A 15,456-nucleotide genomic window follows, 5' to 3' on the forward strand; every position below is an offset into this window, starting at 1 on the left:
AGAATGTTCTACACACAGGTCATGCCCTGGGCCGGCCACACAGGACACGGGCATTTCTCATAATCAAAAGATGTGTGGGCTGCAGGAGCTGGGGAGCCTTGAGGCCCCGGCTTCCTCAGAAGCACACAGTAGCCATTTCCTGTCAGACTGCTGCAAGATGCCATGGGGCCATCTCTGTACAAGACCCTTTGACATGTGACAGAGCGCTGGGGTCCCAAGGCAGGGCCAGTGCCCGAGCCGGTGCCTTGGAGGGCACTGGCTGTTCTGACAAGAAAACCCGCCCCTCCTCTGCCTCACACAGCCTCCCATCCCCCTCCAACTCCACTCTGATGAGCCTGTCTGTCTCAAACAAAAAACAACCCGTGGCTGTAATTTCAGCTTACTGGGGTAGGGATGGGATCCGAGGGGACTGGGCACCCATGTTTTGAGACCCAGCAGGTGGTGGAGCGATGGGTTAGGTTCCAGTGGGTTAGGTTTGGATTTACAGTTTGGGCTTTTTGGTTTGGTTTGGGTTGAGTTGGGTTTTCTTTTCCTCCCCCCAGAGAAGGTCTCACTGGGTTCAAGCAAGCCTTGAACTCCTGACCTTCCCGACTTAGCTCACAGAGCAATCAAATCACAACGGGAAGAATAATTGTGGCAAAGAATCAAAAGCGTGTCTTGTGTCCCAAAAGTGGATATTCACAGAGTGTGTGGGCCCTGCGTGCACGGCTGTAACATACTTAATTTCACACCTGTTCTTTGCTTTCTCAAACCAAGACTTAGTGCAAAGAGCTCACCTACCCACAATTCTCCCTTCACCAGAGTGACAGCCATGCCTGTGCCCTGGGGCTGGGAAATAGAGAAGGTGAAGTGCAGGGAGGGATGGAAACCTGGCATCAAGCTCTGGGCCTGAGAAGCCTCTCAGCTGGAGCCTCTTTGGAAGGGTTAATGAATGAACTCCAGAAAGTTCTCAAAGAAAGGCTCATGACAAGCTGCTGGCATTCTGTACTTGGGGACTCAACGTCCAGTTAAGGCTCCACTGCCTCCTAAAAGGTGGCTCCTCCGGTTTACACCTTAGGCCAGCCCACTCGCCCAGCCCCCACTGACTCCAGCGAGTGAGCTGTCCAGGGCATTTTTCTGACTGCCTGTGTTTGCCACCAGCACACCGAGTTACAACTATGCACCCAACCCAGACAAGCATTGGATCATGCGCTACACGGGACCCATGAAGCCCATTCACATGGAATTCACCAACATGCTACAGCGCAAACGCCTACAGACCCTCATGTCTGTGGACGACTCCATGGAGACGGTAGGCCCCGCCCCTCGCCCTGTCCCCGCCCCTCGCCCTGTCCCCGCCCCTCGCCCTGTCCTAACCTGAAAACCTAAGTCAAAGAGCCAAGCGCTATGTCAGCATGTCAGCCTGGGAAAGGGGCTTGGAGCAATCCAGAGGGAAGGCCTCCGACTCCTAAACTTCTCCCATGAGCCTATGCTGCTTGATGAACCACAGTAGCCTGATGCTTTTCTGAGGGAAAAAAACCCACTTAAAATTTTAGTAGCTTTATTGAGCTATGACTCTTACACTTAGTCAAAGTGTACAACGCAATGGGTGTTGTTTTGTTTTGTTTTTAAGACTGAGAGTCTCCTGTAGCCCAGACTGGCCTAACACTCACCATATAGCTAAGGATGACCTTGAATTCCTTCCTGATCCTCCTGCCTCCACCTCCCACACTCTAAGATTACAGATATGTGCCACACAGTTTATGTGCTGCTGGGGATTGAACTCAGGGCCTCGTTCTCACTGGGCAAGCGCTCACTGACATCCACTAAGCCACGTGCACAGCGCTCAGTGACATCACTAGGCCATGTGCACAGCACTCACTGACATCACTAGGCCACGTGCACAGCGCTCAGTGACATCACTAGGCCACGTGCACAGCACTCACTGACATCACTAGGCCACGTGCACAGCGCTCACTGACATCACTAGGCCACGTGCACAGCGCTCAGTGACATCACTAGGCCACGTGCACAGCACTCACTGACTGACATCCACTCAGAGCTGTGTAACCATTACCACTGTCAAGTTGGGGCATCTTCATCATCATCCTCCCCCAGGGGAAAAAGACCCCTTTTCTTAGCCGCCACCCCCAGTCTCTGCAGGTACTAAGCCCTTCCTGATACTCTGGACATTTCATGCAAATGGATCTAAAAATCTGGCCTTCGGGGACTGACTTTTCCATCAAAGCACAGTTTTCAAGGCTCAGCCACAGTGAAGCCTGTGTCAGAATCCCCAGGACCCAGAGGGTAGGGAAATCTGACTCCCAAAAGTTGTCCTCTGACCTTCACACACACACACACACACACACACACACACACACACACCTCATATATTAAGGACTCATATTCCACTGTGTGGGCTAACAGCTGACTCAACATGGATCCATAGCTATTTAAATTTAAATCAAAATACTCTAAAATTCAAATTCCATTTCTTGGCCACACTAGACAGCATGCTCGGTAGCCACACTGGACGGTCGCAGACCCTCACACAGGACTGTTATTTCAGGTTATCAATTCCTAACCTAGCCACGTCTAGCTTCCTTCCTTCCTTCATTCATTCATTCATCCAAGGTCATTTATTAAGGGTCAGCCCAAGTGGGACACAGCTACCAGCGGTCAGAGAGAAAAATAACGAGACCCTCATACATCAAGACCCCCCACCCCATGGGAACTATCCACAGACAAGGGACAGATATTAACAAGTGTAAGGAACAGCTGAGGGGAGTGGCCTCACAAACAGTCCAGTCCCAGGGCCCTTGCACAGAATCGGATTTGCCCCAAGGCATGGATGAGAAGGGGATGGGTCCACTGAGACTGGAGGTCTCCGGTTCTTTGCCCCTCACACTAGGCCGGCCACCTCACCGTTGGCCTCTCTTTCAGATCTATGACATGCTAGTGGAGACGGGTGAGCTGGACAACACCTACATCGTCTACACCGCCGACCACGGCTACCACATTGGCCAGTTTGGCCTGGTGAAGGGCAAGTCCATGCCCTATGAGTTTGACATCAGAGTCCCGTTCTATGTGAGGGGCCCCAACGTGGAAGCTGGCTCTCTGTAAGTGTGTCTCCTCTACCCGTACCCCAGGACCCGGGCTCACAGGGAGACCCTGGATTCTGCTTTGTCTGAAGCTCAGCACAGGTTTAAGCCACGCCCCTCCCTTCTTCTGAGGCAGTAGCCAGGAGCTATGAACTCCCGTGAAGAACAGCGAGGTGGGGTTCTGTGCCCTGGCAGCAGCCACTGAGCAAGCCTTCTGCCTTCCAGGGCCCCATGGGCCCTGGCCCTCAGCTGTTCTCCGTGGCCTCGCCTTTGAGATGGCCACCTGAGGCAGAAATGCTTATAGGGGTCAGAGATAAAAGAAAGGCTGGGAATCATGGCCACCATGTCCCTGTAGCAGGCGGGGGACCGGGGGAATCAAGGTCCAGCCAGGTATCTGCAGAGGGAGGACTGGGGCTTGTACAGCAGCCTTCAGCATGGCCCGTCTACAAAGCCAGCAAGGACTCCAGTGAGACAGGGCTGAACATCTGTCCACAGAACAGTTGGAGCACCAACCCATCCCTCAGCCACTGTGCTAGTTAGCGATGATCTTTGCTGGGTCACTCTCACACGGAAGGCTACTGAGCGGATCCCCGCAATGTGATCCCGGGAGCGGGGTCCCCAGGCCTATGGGGCTTGTCACCTGATTCATTGTTAAGAGCTAAAGGCGTCACACAGGTGCCCAGAGGAAGATCATTCTGGGTTAGAGGCCAGACTGCATGCCCAGCTAGCAAGAATCAACAAGAGGGTGTGCGTGTACCCGAGAGGCAGAGGAGGTAGCATTAGGACAGGTGACCTTGACAGTGGCCCGGCAGATAGTCCAGCTGGAACTGGCCACCATAACGGTCAGAGGGTCAGGACGGAAGCTCCCCCCGACCCCCCACAGGCTGCTCTCCCTCTTCACCTCCAGATGCCTCTGTCCCAAGCTAAGCTACCACCCAGGTGGTCAAGTTTCCACTCCCCCTGTCCCCCAGGAACCCCCACATCGTCCTCAACATTGACCTGGCCCCCACCATACTGGATATCGCTGGACTGGACATCCCTGCAGACATGGATGGGAAGTCCATCCTCAAACTACTAGACTCAGAGCGGCCCGTGAACCGGTGAGAACAGGACAGGCCCGGGGGAGGAGGCTCCCTAGCCAGGGTGAAGGAACTGGGAAGGGTACTGGTATCAGGATCTAGGTGCCCCAAGCTAACTCATAAGAGAATGAAGGACCAGCCCTGTCTGGGATTCTGTCCTCCCATTCGAAGCTAAGGACCTTCCGAAGCTAAAATGATACAAGGCCAAAAGGTGGAGCTATGAGGAACCAGAAAGGCAGGAGCGACCCCTTGTGGTCGACAGTGAAATTGCCCCCTGGATGATATCTTTCTGTGAGCCTTTCCGATGCTCAGTGTACCCATTTGTAAAATGGGGCCGACAGCATACTTTATATACACAGGCTCCAGCTACACAGCCCCTACCCTGATAGATCAGGAGAAATCGCCCCCTGCAGACACTCACTAGCCCAGAACTGGAAATGCTGTCAGCATTTGTAGCCTGGGACACACATGCACACAAATGCCCACGTATAGGTGACTTCAACCACAGAGAGGCATTCAGACCACATCTTGGAGAAGTGGCCCTGACCCTGGAGACCTTTCCAGTGTCACTCAATGACTTCCACCTGGCCCAGGGTGTAGAGAACCTGTGGGCAGGGTGGGGACACTGGGGCCCTGCAGACAGGAAGCTGGACCCTGCTTGTTTTCTAGGTTCCACTTGAAAAAGAAGCTGAGGGTCTGGCGAGACTCCTTCCTGGTGGAGAGGGGGTGAGTACTGAGCAGGGACAGCCCTGGAGGGAGCGGCTACAAGACTCTAGGAGGCGGGATAGTTCCAGGTGACTCGGAGGCTGTATCCAAATCCCCCGTCACGACTGGGTGACTGATGTAGAATTTGAATCCAGAGGCCACGTGTCCCCTTTCAACCTACTCGGCAGAACTTGTACAATTCTATCTCATGCCATCTGGGACAAACAGCTTCTATAGACTTCCCATTAAAACCCAGGTGCCCTCAAGCAGACACCTGTCTGCCACAGCAGGTCTCCGTAGAGCTAGATAGGGCTGCAGCCTAGGCTAGGACAAGTCACCCCAGGACTCCACCCAGCCCAACCAGCCCCGCATCTCCCTCAGCAAACTGCTCCACAAGAGGGAGGGTGACAAAGTGAATGCCCAGGAGGAGAACTTCCTGCCCAAGTACCAGCGCGTGAAGGACCTGTGTCAGCGAGCTGAGTACCAGACAGCATGCGAGCAGCTGGGGCAGGTAAGGAGATGGCTGAATCTTCCAAGCCTTCTGGGATGTGGTTCCCATGGTTACATGGCAGGCTCTGGTCCCTGTCAGGGTAGCAGTGTCCTCTGGGTGTGTGACCTTGCATTTCTCTGCCTTCCTGCACTGTGGTGGAATACTCTTTGTGGCTGGCTGTTCATTTATAAAGGAATTAAGAGATAGCTTTCAAGTTTTTTTTTAAAGATTTAATTATTCTTTTATGAGTACACTGTTGAAGATGTATCAGATCCCATTACAGATGGTTGTGAGCCACCATGTGGTTGCTGGGATTTGAACTCAGGACCTCTGGAATAGCAGTCAGTGCGCTTAACCACTGAGCCATCTCTCCAGCCCAAGGTTTTTTTTTTTTTTGTTTTTTTTTAAGAACATCGATCACAAGAGAGACACTAAGTAAATGTGTAACCCAGGTAGTATCCAGGGAGAGAACGGGGGAGGGGTGGCATCTAGAGCAGTCCCCTCTGCCCCCCACCAAGGGGTGTGAGGCAACAAGGAGCTGTGACAGTAAACTCTGGCTGCTGGATGAGTGGATTGGTGGGGAGAGGGAGGGTGAACAAGACCTCGAAAAGCAGGGGCACTGGGCTACAGATTGCAGCGCCTGCACACCCCCGGTTCCCCCAGGCTGTTTCTGGAGCAGGGTTTTCTTCCTCTCAGTGCTTTCTCTCCAAGTAGGGATCAAGACATTCCTACTTCATGCTGAGGTTTGAGTGTCACTGAAAGCACCCACGAGTACTGAAAGAGTTGAGGGGCTGAGGAGTAGCAGAACCAGCAGGTGGGGAAATCCAAGAGCATGTCGGGTCGACCAGAGCAGGTATTAGCAGCTCAGATTCTGAAGCTGGGGCCTTGGAAGGTTTTAAGTTGGAATAACGTGGCCCTGATCATCCACCATGGAGACACGGCTTTAGGCAGACAGGAGCAACTCCACCAGGGGCTGTATTGTGAACGAGGTGGACGGTCCAGCTAAGTCTGGACAGGAAAGAGAAGCAAGCAGTTGGGGGTGGCAGAGAGAGAGGAGAGGTGGGTGTGACAAACAGGATGGGGGCGGGGTTGTGACACCCGATGCCCTGTTGTATCCCCACAGAAGTGGCAGTGTGTAGAGGACCCTTCCGGGACACTGAAGCTGCACAAATGTAAAGGCCCCATGCGGTTTGGTGGCGGCGGCGGTGGCAGAGCCCTCTCCAACCTGGTGCCCAAGTATGACAGCCAGAGCAGCGAGGCCTGCAGCTGTGACGGGGCAGGGGACTACAAACTGGGCCTGACCGGACGCCGTAAGCTCTTTAAGAAAAGTAAGTGTCACAGACAAACGGTGCAGGAGGAGCAGCCAGGCTCGGGCCATGTGAACTTTCAAACAATTCCACAGATGCTCGCTCCAGGCCTGGGGGCCGTCCTAGGAGCAAGGGACACAAACCCTCCTCCCAAGCTACAACCCGAGAGGGCAGCAGTGTTAGAACAGGCCACTAGGAGGCAGTGTGAACAGGGGCCAAGCAGCACAAGGGGCAACTGGGCCCTGTAGGCTTGGCATCAATTTCCAGGTGGAGCCCTCTGGTCTAGAGAGGGTGGAGATGAGGAGGTCGACGTGTTCTCCAACCTCTCTCACATGACCACTCTAATGGTGGGAGAAGCAGACAGTTAGGGCCAGACAGGAAGCCAGGTGGTGTGGCTGGGCCTTAGTGTCAAAGGAGGAAGGTTAGGTCATCAGACCACACTGACTGTCCCATTCAGAGTCCACACTGGCAGACTTCCATGCTCCCCAAATCCACGTGTGGCAGTCGGGACATCTTGCAGGAGTTAGCTCTCTCCTTCTACCACAACGGGCCACAGGGATCAAACTCGGGTGTTGGAAGCATCATCACCTGCAAAGCCAGCTCACCAGCTCTCCTGAAAATCCAAGTTACTTCTTCAGCCTGCCCAGTGTAACGACCATCCCATGACCCTGGATAGATCTCCCAAGCCCACACTTGGACAACACTGAGACTCGTGTCTGATACCTGGCTGGCCTGTCCCAGTCTCTCTGACTTATCCCTTCTGTGACCCACAGAGTACAAGGCCAGCTATGCCCGGAACCGCTCCATTCGTTCCGTGGCTATTGAGGTGGACGGTGAGATATACCACGTAGGCTTGGATAATGTGCCCCAGCCCCGCAACCTTACCAAGCGTCACTGGCCAGGGACCCCCGAAGACCAGGATGACAAAGATGGTGGAAGTTTCAGTGGTACTGGTGGCCTTCCAGATTATTCTGCCCCCAATCCTATTAAAGTGACCCATCGGTGAGAGTCTGGCTGGAGGCTGGGGGGTAAGCGGGCAGGCTAGGCCCCTTGTCACCCCTCAGGGACACTCATGACCCTTTCTCTTGAGCAGGTGCTACATCCTTGAGAATGATACAGTGCAGTGTGACTTGGACCTGTACAAGTCCCTGCAAGCTTGGAAAGACCACAAATTGCACATCGACCATGAGGTGTGGCCACTAGGGGGCAGCACAGGCTAGTGGCAAGCATCCACAAGAAGGGCGGGGGGGGGGGGGCTGGCAAGGGGAAAAAAAAGCAAGATTGGTCCCCCAGAATCCATGATCCCAGAATAGGAATCTGAGTCATAGGATCTAGCAGCCAGCCAAAGGTCCAGCCCAGAGCTGGCTGGCTGGCTAAAGACAGTGCAGCATACTTTATTTAGAACTGCAAGATACCCCACAGAGCTGCTCTTTGCTACAGCATCCTGCAGCTCCAATGGCGGGAGGGGGGGCAGTCTAGACCTTCAGGGAGGCTCCCATCCCACCCGCAGTTGCCATGTGGTTTCTAGGCTTCTCCTGTTCCCTCCCTCAGATCGAAACCCTGCAGAACAAAATTAAGAACCTTCGAGAAGTCAGGGGTCACCTGAAGAAAAAGCGGCCAGAAGAATGTGACTGTCATAAAATCAGGTGAGGGAGCAACACGGGCCCACCCACTCAAGCCCTGAGCACCAGTGGGTCCTGCAGACACACGCCCCTCTCCACCCTGACCCCTCTCTTGCTTTTTAATTGTATCTTTGCTTGTCAAGATAAAGAGCCATTAATAACTTTCATCCGCAAAACCCAGGGACCGCCCCTTGGGGGCCAGACTGAGCTGCATTTGGGCATCTAACAGGGTCGTCAGGACCTTGCCTTGCACAGTTCGCAGGGACACAGGCTTCTGCTTGCTGCCTTTGGGAACTGCTGGGTTGTCACTCGGGTTCCTTGCCTGAGAGAACTTCCCACACGGAGAGACATGGGGTCTCTCTGCAGTCGCTGTTCAGTGTCACATAACTAACACATGTGACAAGGGAACCCAGAGCAAGAATTGTCCTTGATATAAACTGAAGGAGCCACACAGTTCTGAACACCTTTGCTGACTCGGGCCTTGTAAGGTGCCAGGCCCCAAAGCATGAGGTACATATTGTGATGTAAACCGGCCTTCAGAGGCCATGGCTGACATCAACTGAAGGCAGACCCAGCCTTCGGGCTAAATTATTCCCACCCTGTCCTTGTAAAGTCTGACCTGAGATATCTAAGACAAGCACAGAGCTGGCCATCAGGAGGTTACAGTGCCCTCCATCCCTCCCAGGAGAAGGTACAGTGGGCAAGAGCAGTGAACCTCACTGCACGCCTGCTGGGGTATCCAGCAAGACTCTGACTTGTGGGGACTGGGGTGGTGGGGGTCTGTTGCAGTTACCACAGCCAGCACAAAGGCCGCCTCAAGCACAAAGGCTCCAGTCTGCATCCTTTCAGGTAAGGACAGGGATAGGCCAAAGGGGGAAGGTGCCATGGCTACCTGCCTGGATTAAAACATACAAGGAAGATTAAGAAGGCTGGGCTGGGTTTCCCCTGGAAGGTGAGGTCTGTGCAATCCTTGGAGGGGCTGGCCCCAGGTCCATACCAAGGCTGTGACTAGATAGGGTGCTGCAGCCACACTAAGCACTGGGCACCCATTTCTGTGCTGCTGGGGGGTGGGGTGGGGCTGAAGGAAGCTTCAGGAGGAGAAAGGCCCTGGGGTCTGGTCCTAGCTGTAGCTTGGACAACAACAGAGGGACTTGGAGCCCTTGGTGACTCTGCCCAACCCCTGGGGTGAACCACAAGGCTGAGGTCATTGACCCCTAAGAGGTCCCAAGCATGTGCGGTCCTCCGTGCCCTCAGGAAGGGTCTGCAGGAGAAGGACAAGGTATGGCTGTTGCGGGAGCAGAAACGCAAGAAGAAACTTCGCAAGTTGCTCAAGCGTCTTCAGAACAACGATACGTGCAGCATGCCGGGCCTCACGTGCTTCACCCACGACAACCACCACTGGCAGACGGCGCCGCTCTGGACGCGTGAGCAAACGGGCAGGCAGGGCGTGGGCAAGCAGGAGTGGGCGGGGCGCGGAAGGCTGGGCATGGCCACCTACCAGGCTCTAGAGGGCCACACTGCTGGAGGTGTCTTAGAGACCTGTGCCTGTTGCTCGGCATTTGAGAACCCATCTCAGGGAGGCTGCCTGACAGACTGTCTGTGCTGGCACACTCAGAACATGCTGCCTTCCCTCCGCAGTGGGGCCCTTCTGCGCCTGCACCAGCGCCAACAATAACACGTACTGGTGCTTGAGGACCATCAACGAGACCCACAACTTCCTCTTCTGTGAATTTGCGACTGGCTTCATAGAATACTTTGACCTCAGCACAGACCCTTACCAGGTACCCAGCACTGTCAGAGAGATGGGGAGACAGGAGCATGAGACACATAGGTACTACCAGCTAGACAGGCATACACCTGCAGAATAGATGAGTCCCACAAGGTCCGTAAGCCTAGAAGACTGAGTTCTGAAGCCACATGGAGTCTGGGACTATGTGTCTCCCTCCATTGCGCTGTGTCTGATCTACAGTACTGCTCTTCTCTCCCTCAGGCACATACTGACTACAGACAGGGCTAAGTGGGTACTTCCATAGACCCTTAGGCAATCAGAGCTACAGGAACAGGCTAAATTCTGGACCCTCTAGGTTGCCATGGAGACAAGCAACCCTAACATTCACCCAGCACGCACCCAAGGCAAGCTCTGTGCGGTGTCTCCCTACTGTAAACCACCTCAGTAGAGATATTGATGGAAATTACTCAGAGCAGCACAAGACAACCCCAAGCAGTAAAAACAGTAGAACTCTTTGCACCGTGAGGGTGACCACTGTAACATCCAACCATTCAACCTCATTCAAAAAGCCTGGCGCAGCTCCATGCAGTGTGACATCAGGATGTCACCAGCCATGGTACAAGTCCCACAGACAGCCGGTCTTCCTTCTCTGATAGCTTAGCCCATACTTTACCAAAGACGGTGGTAGACAACGTCACTTAGTGACCATCAGTGGTGCCAGACTGGACAAAGCCCCAAGGGGTCCCTGAACAAAAGTGTTCGGTTGAACCCAAGGCTTAGACCGGTCAAATCCAGCCATGCAAGATACGCAATGGGCAGCTGCAGAAGCTCAAGGTTAAGCGCATGGGCGTGGTTTGTGTCTTCTCCCGAATTTCCATCTCCACTGAGCAGACCCAGCAGAGAATCTGAGCCATCATTTAACTCCCCATCTCCCGTGGCTCTTGCAGAAATAAAGGTTTGGTATTGCTAGTACCCCCAAAGCACCTCCACTCCCAGCCTGCCTGAGCTAAGTGCCCTGGTTAGAGGAGATGTAGGTAGGGCTCCCAGGACACTCGCTGGTGACAGCTACCCTTTTCCCGTCAGCTGATGAATGCAGTCAACACACTGGACAGGGACGTTCTCAACCAGCTGCATGTGCAGCTCATGGAGCTAAGGAGCTGTAAAGGCTACAAGCAGTGCAACCCCCGGACCCGCAACATGGACCTGGGTGAGTTGGTTCACGTGGAGCCGGCAAAGGAAAGCGTGAGTCGTGTCTGCCCCATAGATGAACCCAGAATCTCAGGGAAGGGTACAGAGAAGCTGCGCCTCCGGGAGCTGAGAACCCATACAATCTATACAGGGTACAGACCTCTCTTTTTCGTCTTCCTCCCTTTGGCTCTTTCATTCTTCACAAGTCTTCTGAGTTCCTGGGCAGCAAATGTATGAGCAAGGTGTGGAGCTGCTCGGGGCAAGCACCCATCCAGGGGGGCATCTGGCTTGAACGGAGTGAGCCAGGATATGCGATATGCTGAGATAGATCAGGGTGTGGCCACTGTAGAGGAACGAACTGTGGATCACTGAGGAAACCCATGTGCCGGGAAGTGGAAGGAGCACAAGCCGCCCAGTGTGGAGAAGGGCAGGCGCTATGGGCCACAAAGGAAAGTTTAAACTTGATTGGTTTGTTGTGGGTTGATGGGAGGGTTTACATTTGGGCAGTGAAAGTCGATATTTTAAAAAGACAGTGATTGCTAAGTAGAGGATGAGGCTGGATCCAGTAAATAGTGGCATGAAACATGGTTATCCAGGGAGACTGAGCCCGGGGCTCAGTAAGAGAGAGAATGACAAGACTTGAGGTACAGTGGGATAGCTCACATATGATTCATGGTAACAGAAAAGGAGGTGGCACAAGCTGCCCCTGAGTTTTGGGGTGATTGGGGTAAAACCAGCACTCACTTCTAAGTTACATGAAGTTTTTGGTTTTGTTTTCAAGATGGGATCTTTGTGTAGTCCTGTAACTCGTTCTGTAGACCAGGCTGGCCTTGAATTCACAGAGAGCCACCTGCCCCTGCCTCCCAAGTGCTGGGCTCAAAGGCCTGCACCACCACACCTGGCCAGATGTTTTAAGATGAAAAACAATAGGAGGATGTCATGTGCTTATTAGCCTCAACAAGTGTAGCGGGAGCTACAAACGCTGTGGACACAGACAGCCTAGGGAGCCTCTACCTGTCTGTGCTAAGAGGCTTCCAGTTCCTATCAGGAAGTGGGAAGTTGAGGAGACAGACCCAGGAGTGCCAGTCTGCTTTGCAATAGGGGTGGGGGAGGTGGGTTGGGGGACTTGAACAAACGGTATCAGAGTGGCTGCAGAGAAAAAAAACCACCTGACTCTCAAGTGCTACTTTGTGACAGTTGTGCAATCCTGTGTAAGTACTGGGCCAAGCCAATGCCAAATGATAATGTGTGGGAATTCTCACCACAGCCCCGACGTGACTCTCTCCTCAGCTTAGGAGTGACGTCATCACTGGATTGCTTTCCCCATGGGCTGTGGTCATACCACCAAATCCTCAGGAATTCACAGGGGGTCCCTCACCCACCAGCAAGGAACCATATGTGGCACTAACACCCACACCTGTGCCTCCCCTTCCCCGTCACTAAGACAACTTTGAACGAAGGCTCAATGTATACTATGACTGACGGGGCTCAGCTGGGGGCAATCTACAAGTCCACCTAGCGGACTAAAGGCCATCATCCACTCTGAGCAATGAGCCCTAGCAACATTCTGGCATTGGCACCGGCAAACTGGAGGCGGTTCTTAGCTGTGTCTTCCTTAGCGACCCCAGGGCTTGCTGATGCTTGTGCCATTCACCCTAAACTCTTCTTACTCTGTTCCTCTCTCACTTAGGGCTCAGAGACGGAGGAAGCTATGAGCAATACAGGTATTTGGCTTTGTTCCTAAAGTTTGGGCTGAGTTTCCCCATCTTGACCTGTCCTGGTTAATGGTTGAACCTGAGAAACTGTCCGTCTGGGGGTATAACGACCATAAGTGACAGATGTCCTCTCAGATACCACTTTGCATAGTTCTTTTGGAGGGAGGCAGCATGATTTCCTGGGTGGTGTTTAACATGCATCTCCCTTTTGGCATCTGAACATTTAGGCAGTTTCAGCGTCGAAAATGGCCAGAAATGAAGAGACCTTCTTCCAAATCACTGTGAGTTGAAGAACCAGTTTGCAGACAAGCAGAGCTGGTTCTAACTAGCTAGTCTTGTTACACTATCGTCTGTTTTTCTGTACTGGCATTGAAGCCAGGAGTAGCTCGTGCTAGGCAAGAGCTCTACAACCAAACTCTACCCAAGCCTTAGTGTTTCCTGCCCATGGCCTTCACGCATGCCCTATCTTTATTACCCTCTTCTCCCCCACTAATATGGGAATCATAGCTGCTTTTCCTGTAAAATCATCCAAATGCATTTCAAGTTTCAGATTAATGCCTGATCATAATAGATTTGCTGTTCTCTGTAACAATCTGTAAGCCTGACCCCGAGACAGAGAGCTGACAGGTGCTTAGGCACCACAGCTGACGGATACCTTGAAGGACGTGGCTGCAGAAGTGTGTGCCCTTCTCAGCAGAATGGCTGTCACAGGCCACATGCAGACAGCAGCAACCTGCAGCTCACCCCATGTCTAAAGCAGGGAGCCACATTGTTCCCCAAGGGGTCCAGATACAGCTTTGCCAGATCCTCTGAAAAATGCAAATGAGAATTCGATTTAATAATGGCGCTAAGACTGGAAGCTCCCCTTGATGCAGTCGCCCAACCTGCCTACCCAGGTCCCTTGTCATCATTTGAGCCTGTGTGAGGACAATAATAACGGGCCAGGTTCCAGAATGTGCATCTCAAACCCTTAGCCACAGTTCTACCCAGATCCTTAAAAAGCAGCCACTGAGTGGCTAAGTGAGTCAAGTGGGTGGAGCGATTCCTTTCCTCTTGGCATAAGTACTCCTTTGCATCAGCCACATCCTTGAAGCAACACCTGCAGTGTGGGGCTGACTTTTAAAAAACCCAGACAGCATGGTAACCAAAGCCTGAGAGTGCACTTTGTTCTGCAGGGGCCAGCTATGGGAAGGCTGGGAAGGCTAATCGGCCAGAGAGAGAAACCTCCCTCCTGTGGCTGCCCAGGCCATGCAAAAACCACCCAATCCCCAGAAGACCAGTGCTGGACCCCGGAGACCTGACAGGAGGCAGGGCCAGCTCTTGGGACAGGAAATCCTAGAAGACAACGCCTACACTTCCTGAGGCTCTCATTGGTTGCCCTGCTTTGCTTTGGATGGAACCTCACCGGCCGCACAGGATGCGTTCCTACACCCGGAGTCTCCGCTCACCCTTTCAGAGGCTCACAAAGTCAAAGGAACTAATTTCCATGGACATTTCTTCCAGAGATGAAAATTGCTGGGATTTACCCACCCCCTCCCTCCCCCGGCAATCCCTCCCCCAATTGCTTAGGGAAACAAGCTTGTTTTAACCTTATTCTTTGGAGAAAGCACGGAAGTCCATGGTGCTGTGAACAGCGCAGTATCAATGAGTCTATAGCACAAGAACAGTACCTGCCATTCACCTGCTGGATGACCCGGCTGCCTCAGAAGCTGCCTTCACTGTACATATGTGACTGCTCACATGTAACCCACACAGGAACCTGTAGGGGAATCTCACTAATACTCTTTTCAAGAGTCGTGGTGTCAATAAACGCTCTGTGGCTAGTGTCAAGGATAATCCCTTGAGCTTCCAGACATTTCTGTTCCTGCCCAGGATTCATCCCTTTGTTATCCATCCCAGAACTGATGTTTTTTTAAGGTACTGAAACCCCAAGCTGATGTGTGTCCTGTGGTTTAATGACATTGTATTTGTAAAGAAATTTTGTAGTATAAGCACCATCTTCCAGTGTTCACACCCCCAGCCAATGACAAGCTATTGGTATGAAAAAAAAAATCTCAATTTTTGTAAAAGACTATCTTGGAACTTTTTTTGCTGCGTTATACTATTATTATTATTATTACTTTTTCTTGAAGCATTCGAGATGTTGTCAAGCGTCAACGGAGAGGGTTTGGAGAAGCAAAGAGTTATACATTAATATTAAACCCAGCCGTGCTTCAAGGGATCTCCAGGTAAGTCTCGCCAGCCCGGGGGCATCCATCTGTAAAGTCTGTTTCTCAACAGCAAACCATTCTACTCCGCTGGCCCTTTGTTCCATGTGGCTGCCAGAAGGCAGGTGGTTGGAGGCAGGTCAACCCAACCTCAGCAGAGGGTCCTCACATTTCTCTAAACCAGCGGTTTTCACCCTGGGGCACTAACAACCCTTTCACAGGGGTTGCCTAAGGTCATCAGAAGTTAGAAGTAGCAACAAAAATAGTTTTGTGGCTGGGGATGAGCAGAGTCTGAGGAATGTAACCGGTTGCAGCAATAGGAAGGCCGAGAGCC

The 15,456-nt window shown here is 52.8% G+C and overlaps 1 protein-coding gene across 3 annotated transcripts in view; it reads left to right on the top strand.

The window, feature by feature from the left end:
• The window catches only part of SULF2 (sulfatase 2), a 76,574-nt gene extending 61,645 nt beyond the window's left edge, over positions 1-14,929 (top strand). For all 3 annotated transcript variants that reach the window (XM_080925291.1, XM_080925290.1, XM_080925292.1), the window contains exons 6-21: positions 1,141-1,291; positions 2,923-3,098; positions 4,052-4,180; positions 4,829-4,885; positions 5,246-5,375; positions 6,478-6,682; positions 7,435-7,663; positions 7,755-7,851; positions 8,213-8,307; positions 9,073-9,132; positions 9,538-9,707; positions 9,922-10,064; positions 11,096-11,219; positions 12,891-12,924; positions 13,143-13,196; positions 14,091-14,929. In XM_080925291.1, coding sequence (XP_080781417.1) covers positions 1,141-1,291; positions 2,923-3,098; positions 4,052-4,180; positions 4,829-4,885; positions 5,246-5,375; positions 6,478-6,682; positions 7,435-7,663; positions 7,755-7,851; positions 8,213-8,307; positions 9,073-9,132; positions 9,538-9,707; positions 9,922-10,064; positions 11,096-11,219; positions 12,891-12,924; positions 13,143-13,196; positions 14,091-14,121 — 1,885 coding nt within the window. In that variant the 3' untranslated portion in view covers positions 14,122-14,929. The remainder of the gene's footprint in view (positions 1-1,140; positions 1,292-2,922; positions 3,099-4,051; positions 4,181-4,828; positions 4,886-5,245; positions 5,376-6,477; positions 6,683-7,434; positions 7,664-7,754; positions 7,852-8,212; positions 8,308-9,072; positions 9,133-9,537; positions 9,708-9,921; positions 10,065-11,095; positions 11,220-12,890; positions 12,925-13,142; positions 13,197-14,090) is intronic.
• The last annotated feature ends 527 nt before the right edge of the window (positions 14,930-15,456 follow it).

This window comes from Micromys minutus (genome assembly GCF_963924665.1).
Source record: "Micromys minutus genome assembly, chromosome: 11".
Taxonomy (NCBI): domain Eukaryota; kingdom Metazoa; phylum Chordata; class Mammalia; order Rodentia; family Muridae; genus Micromys; species Micromys minutus.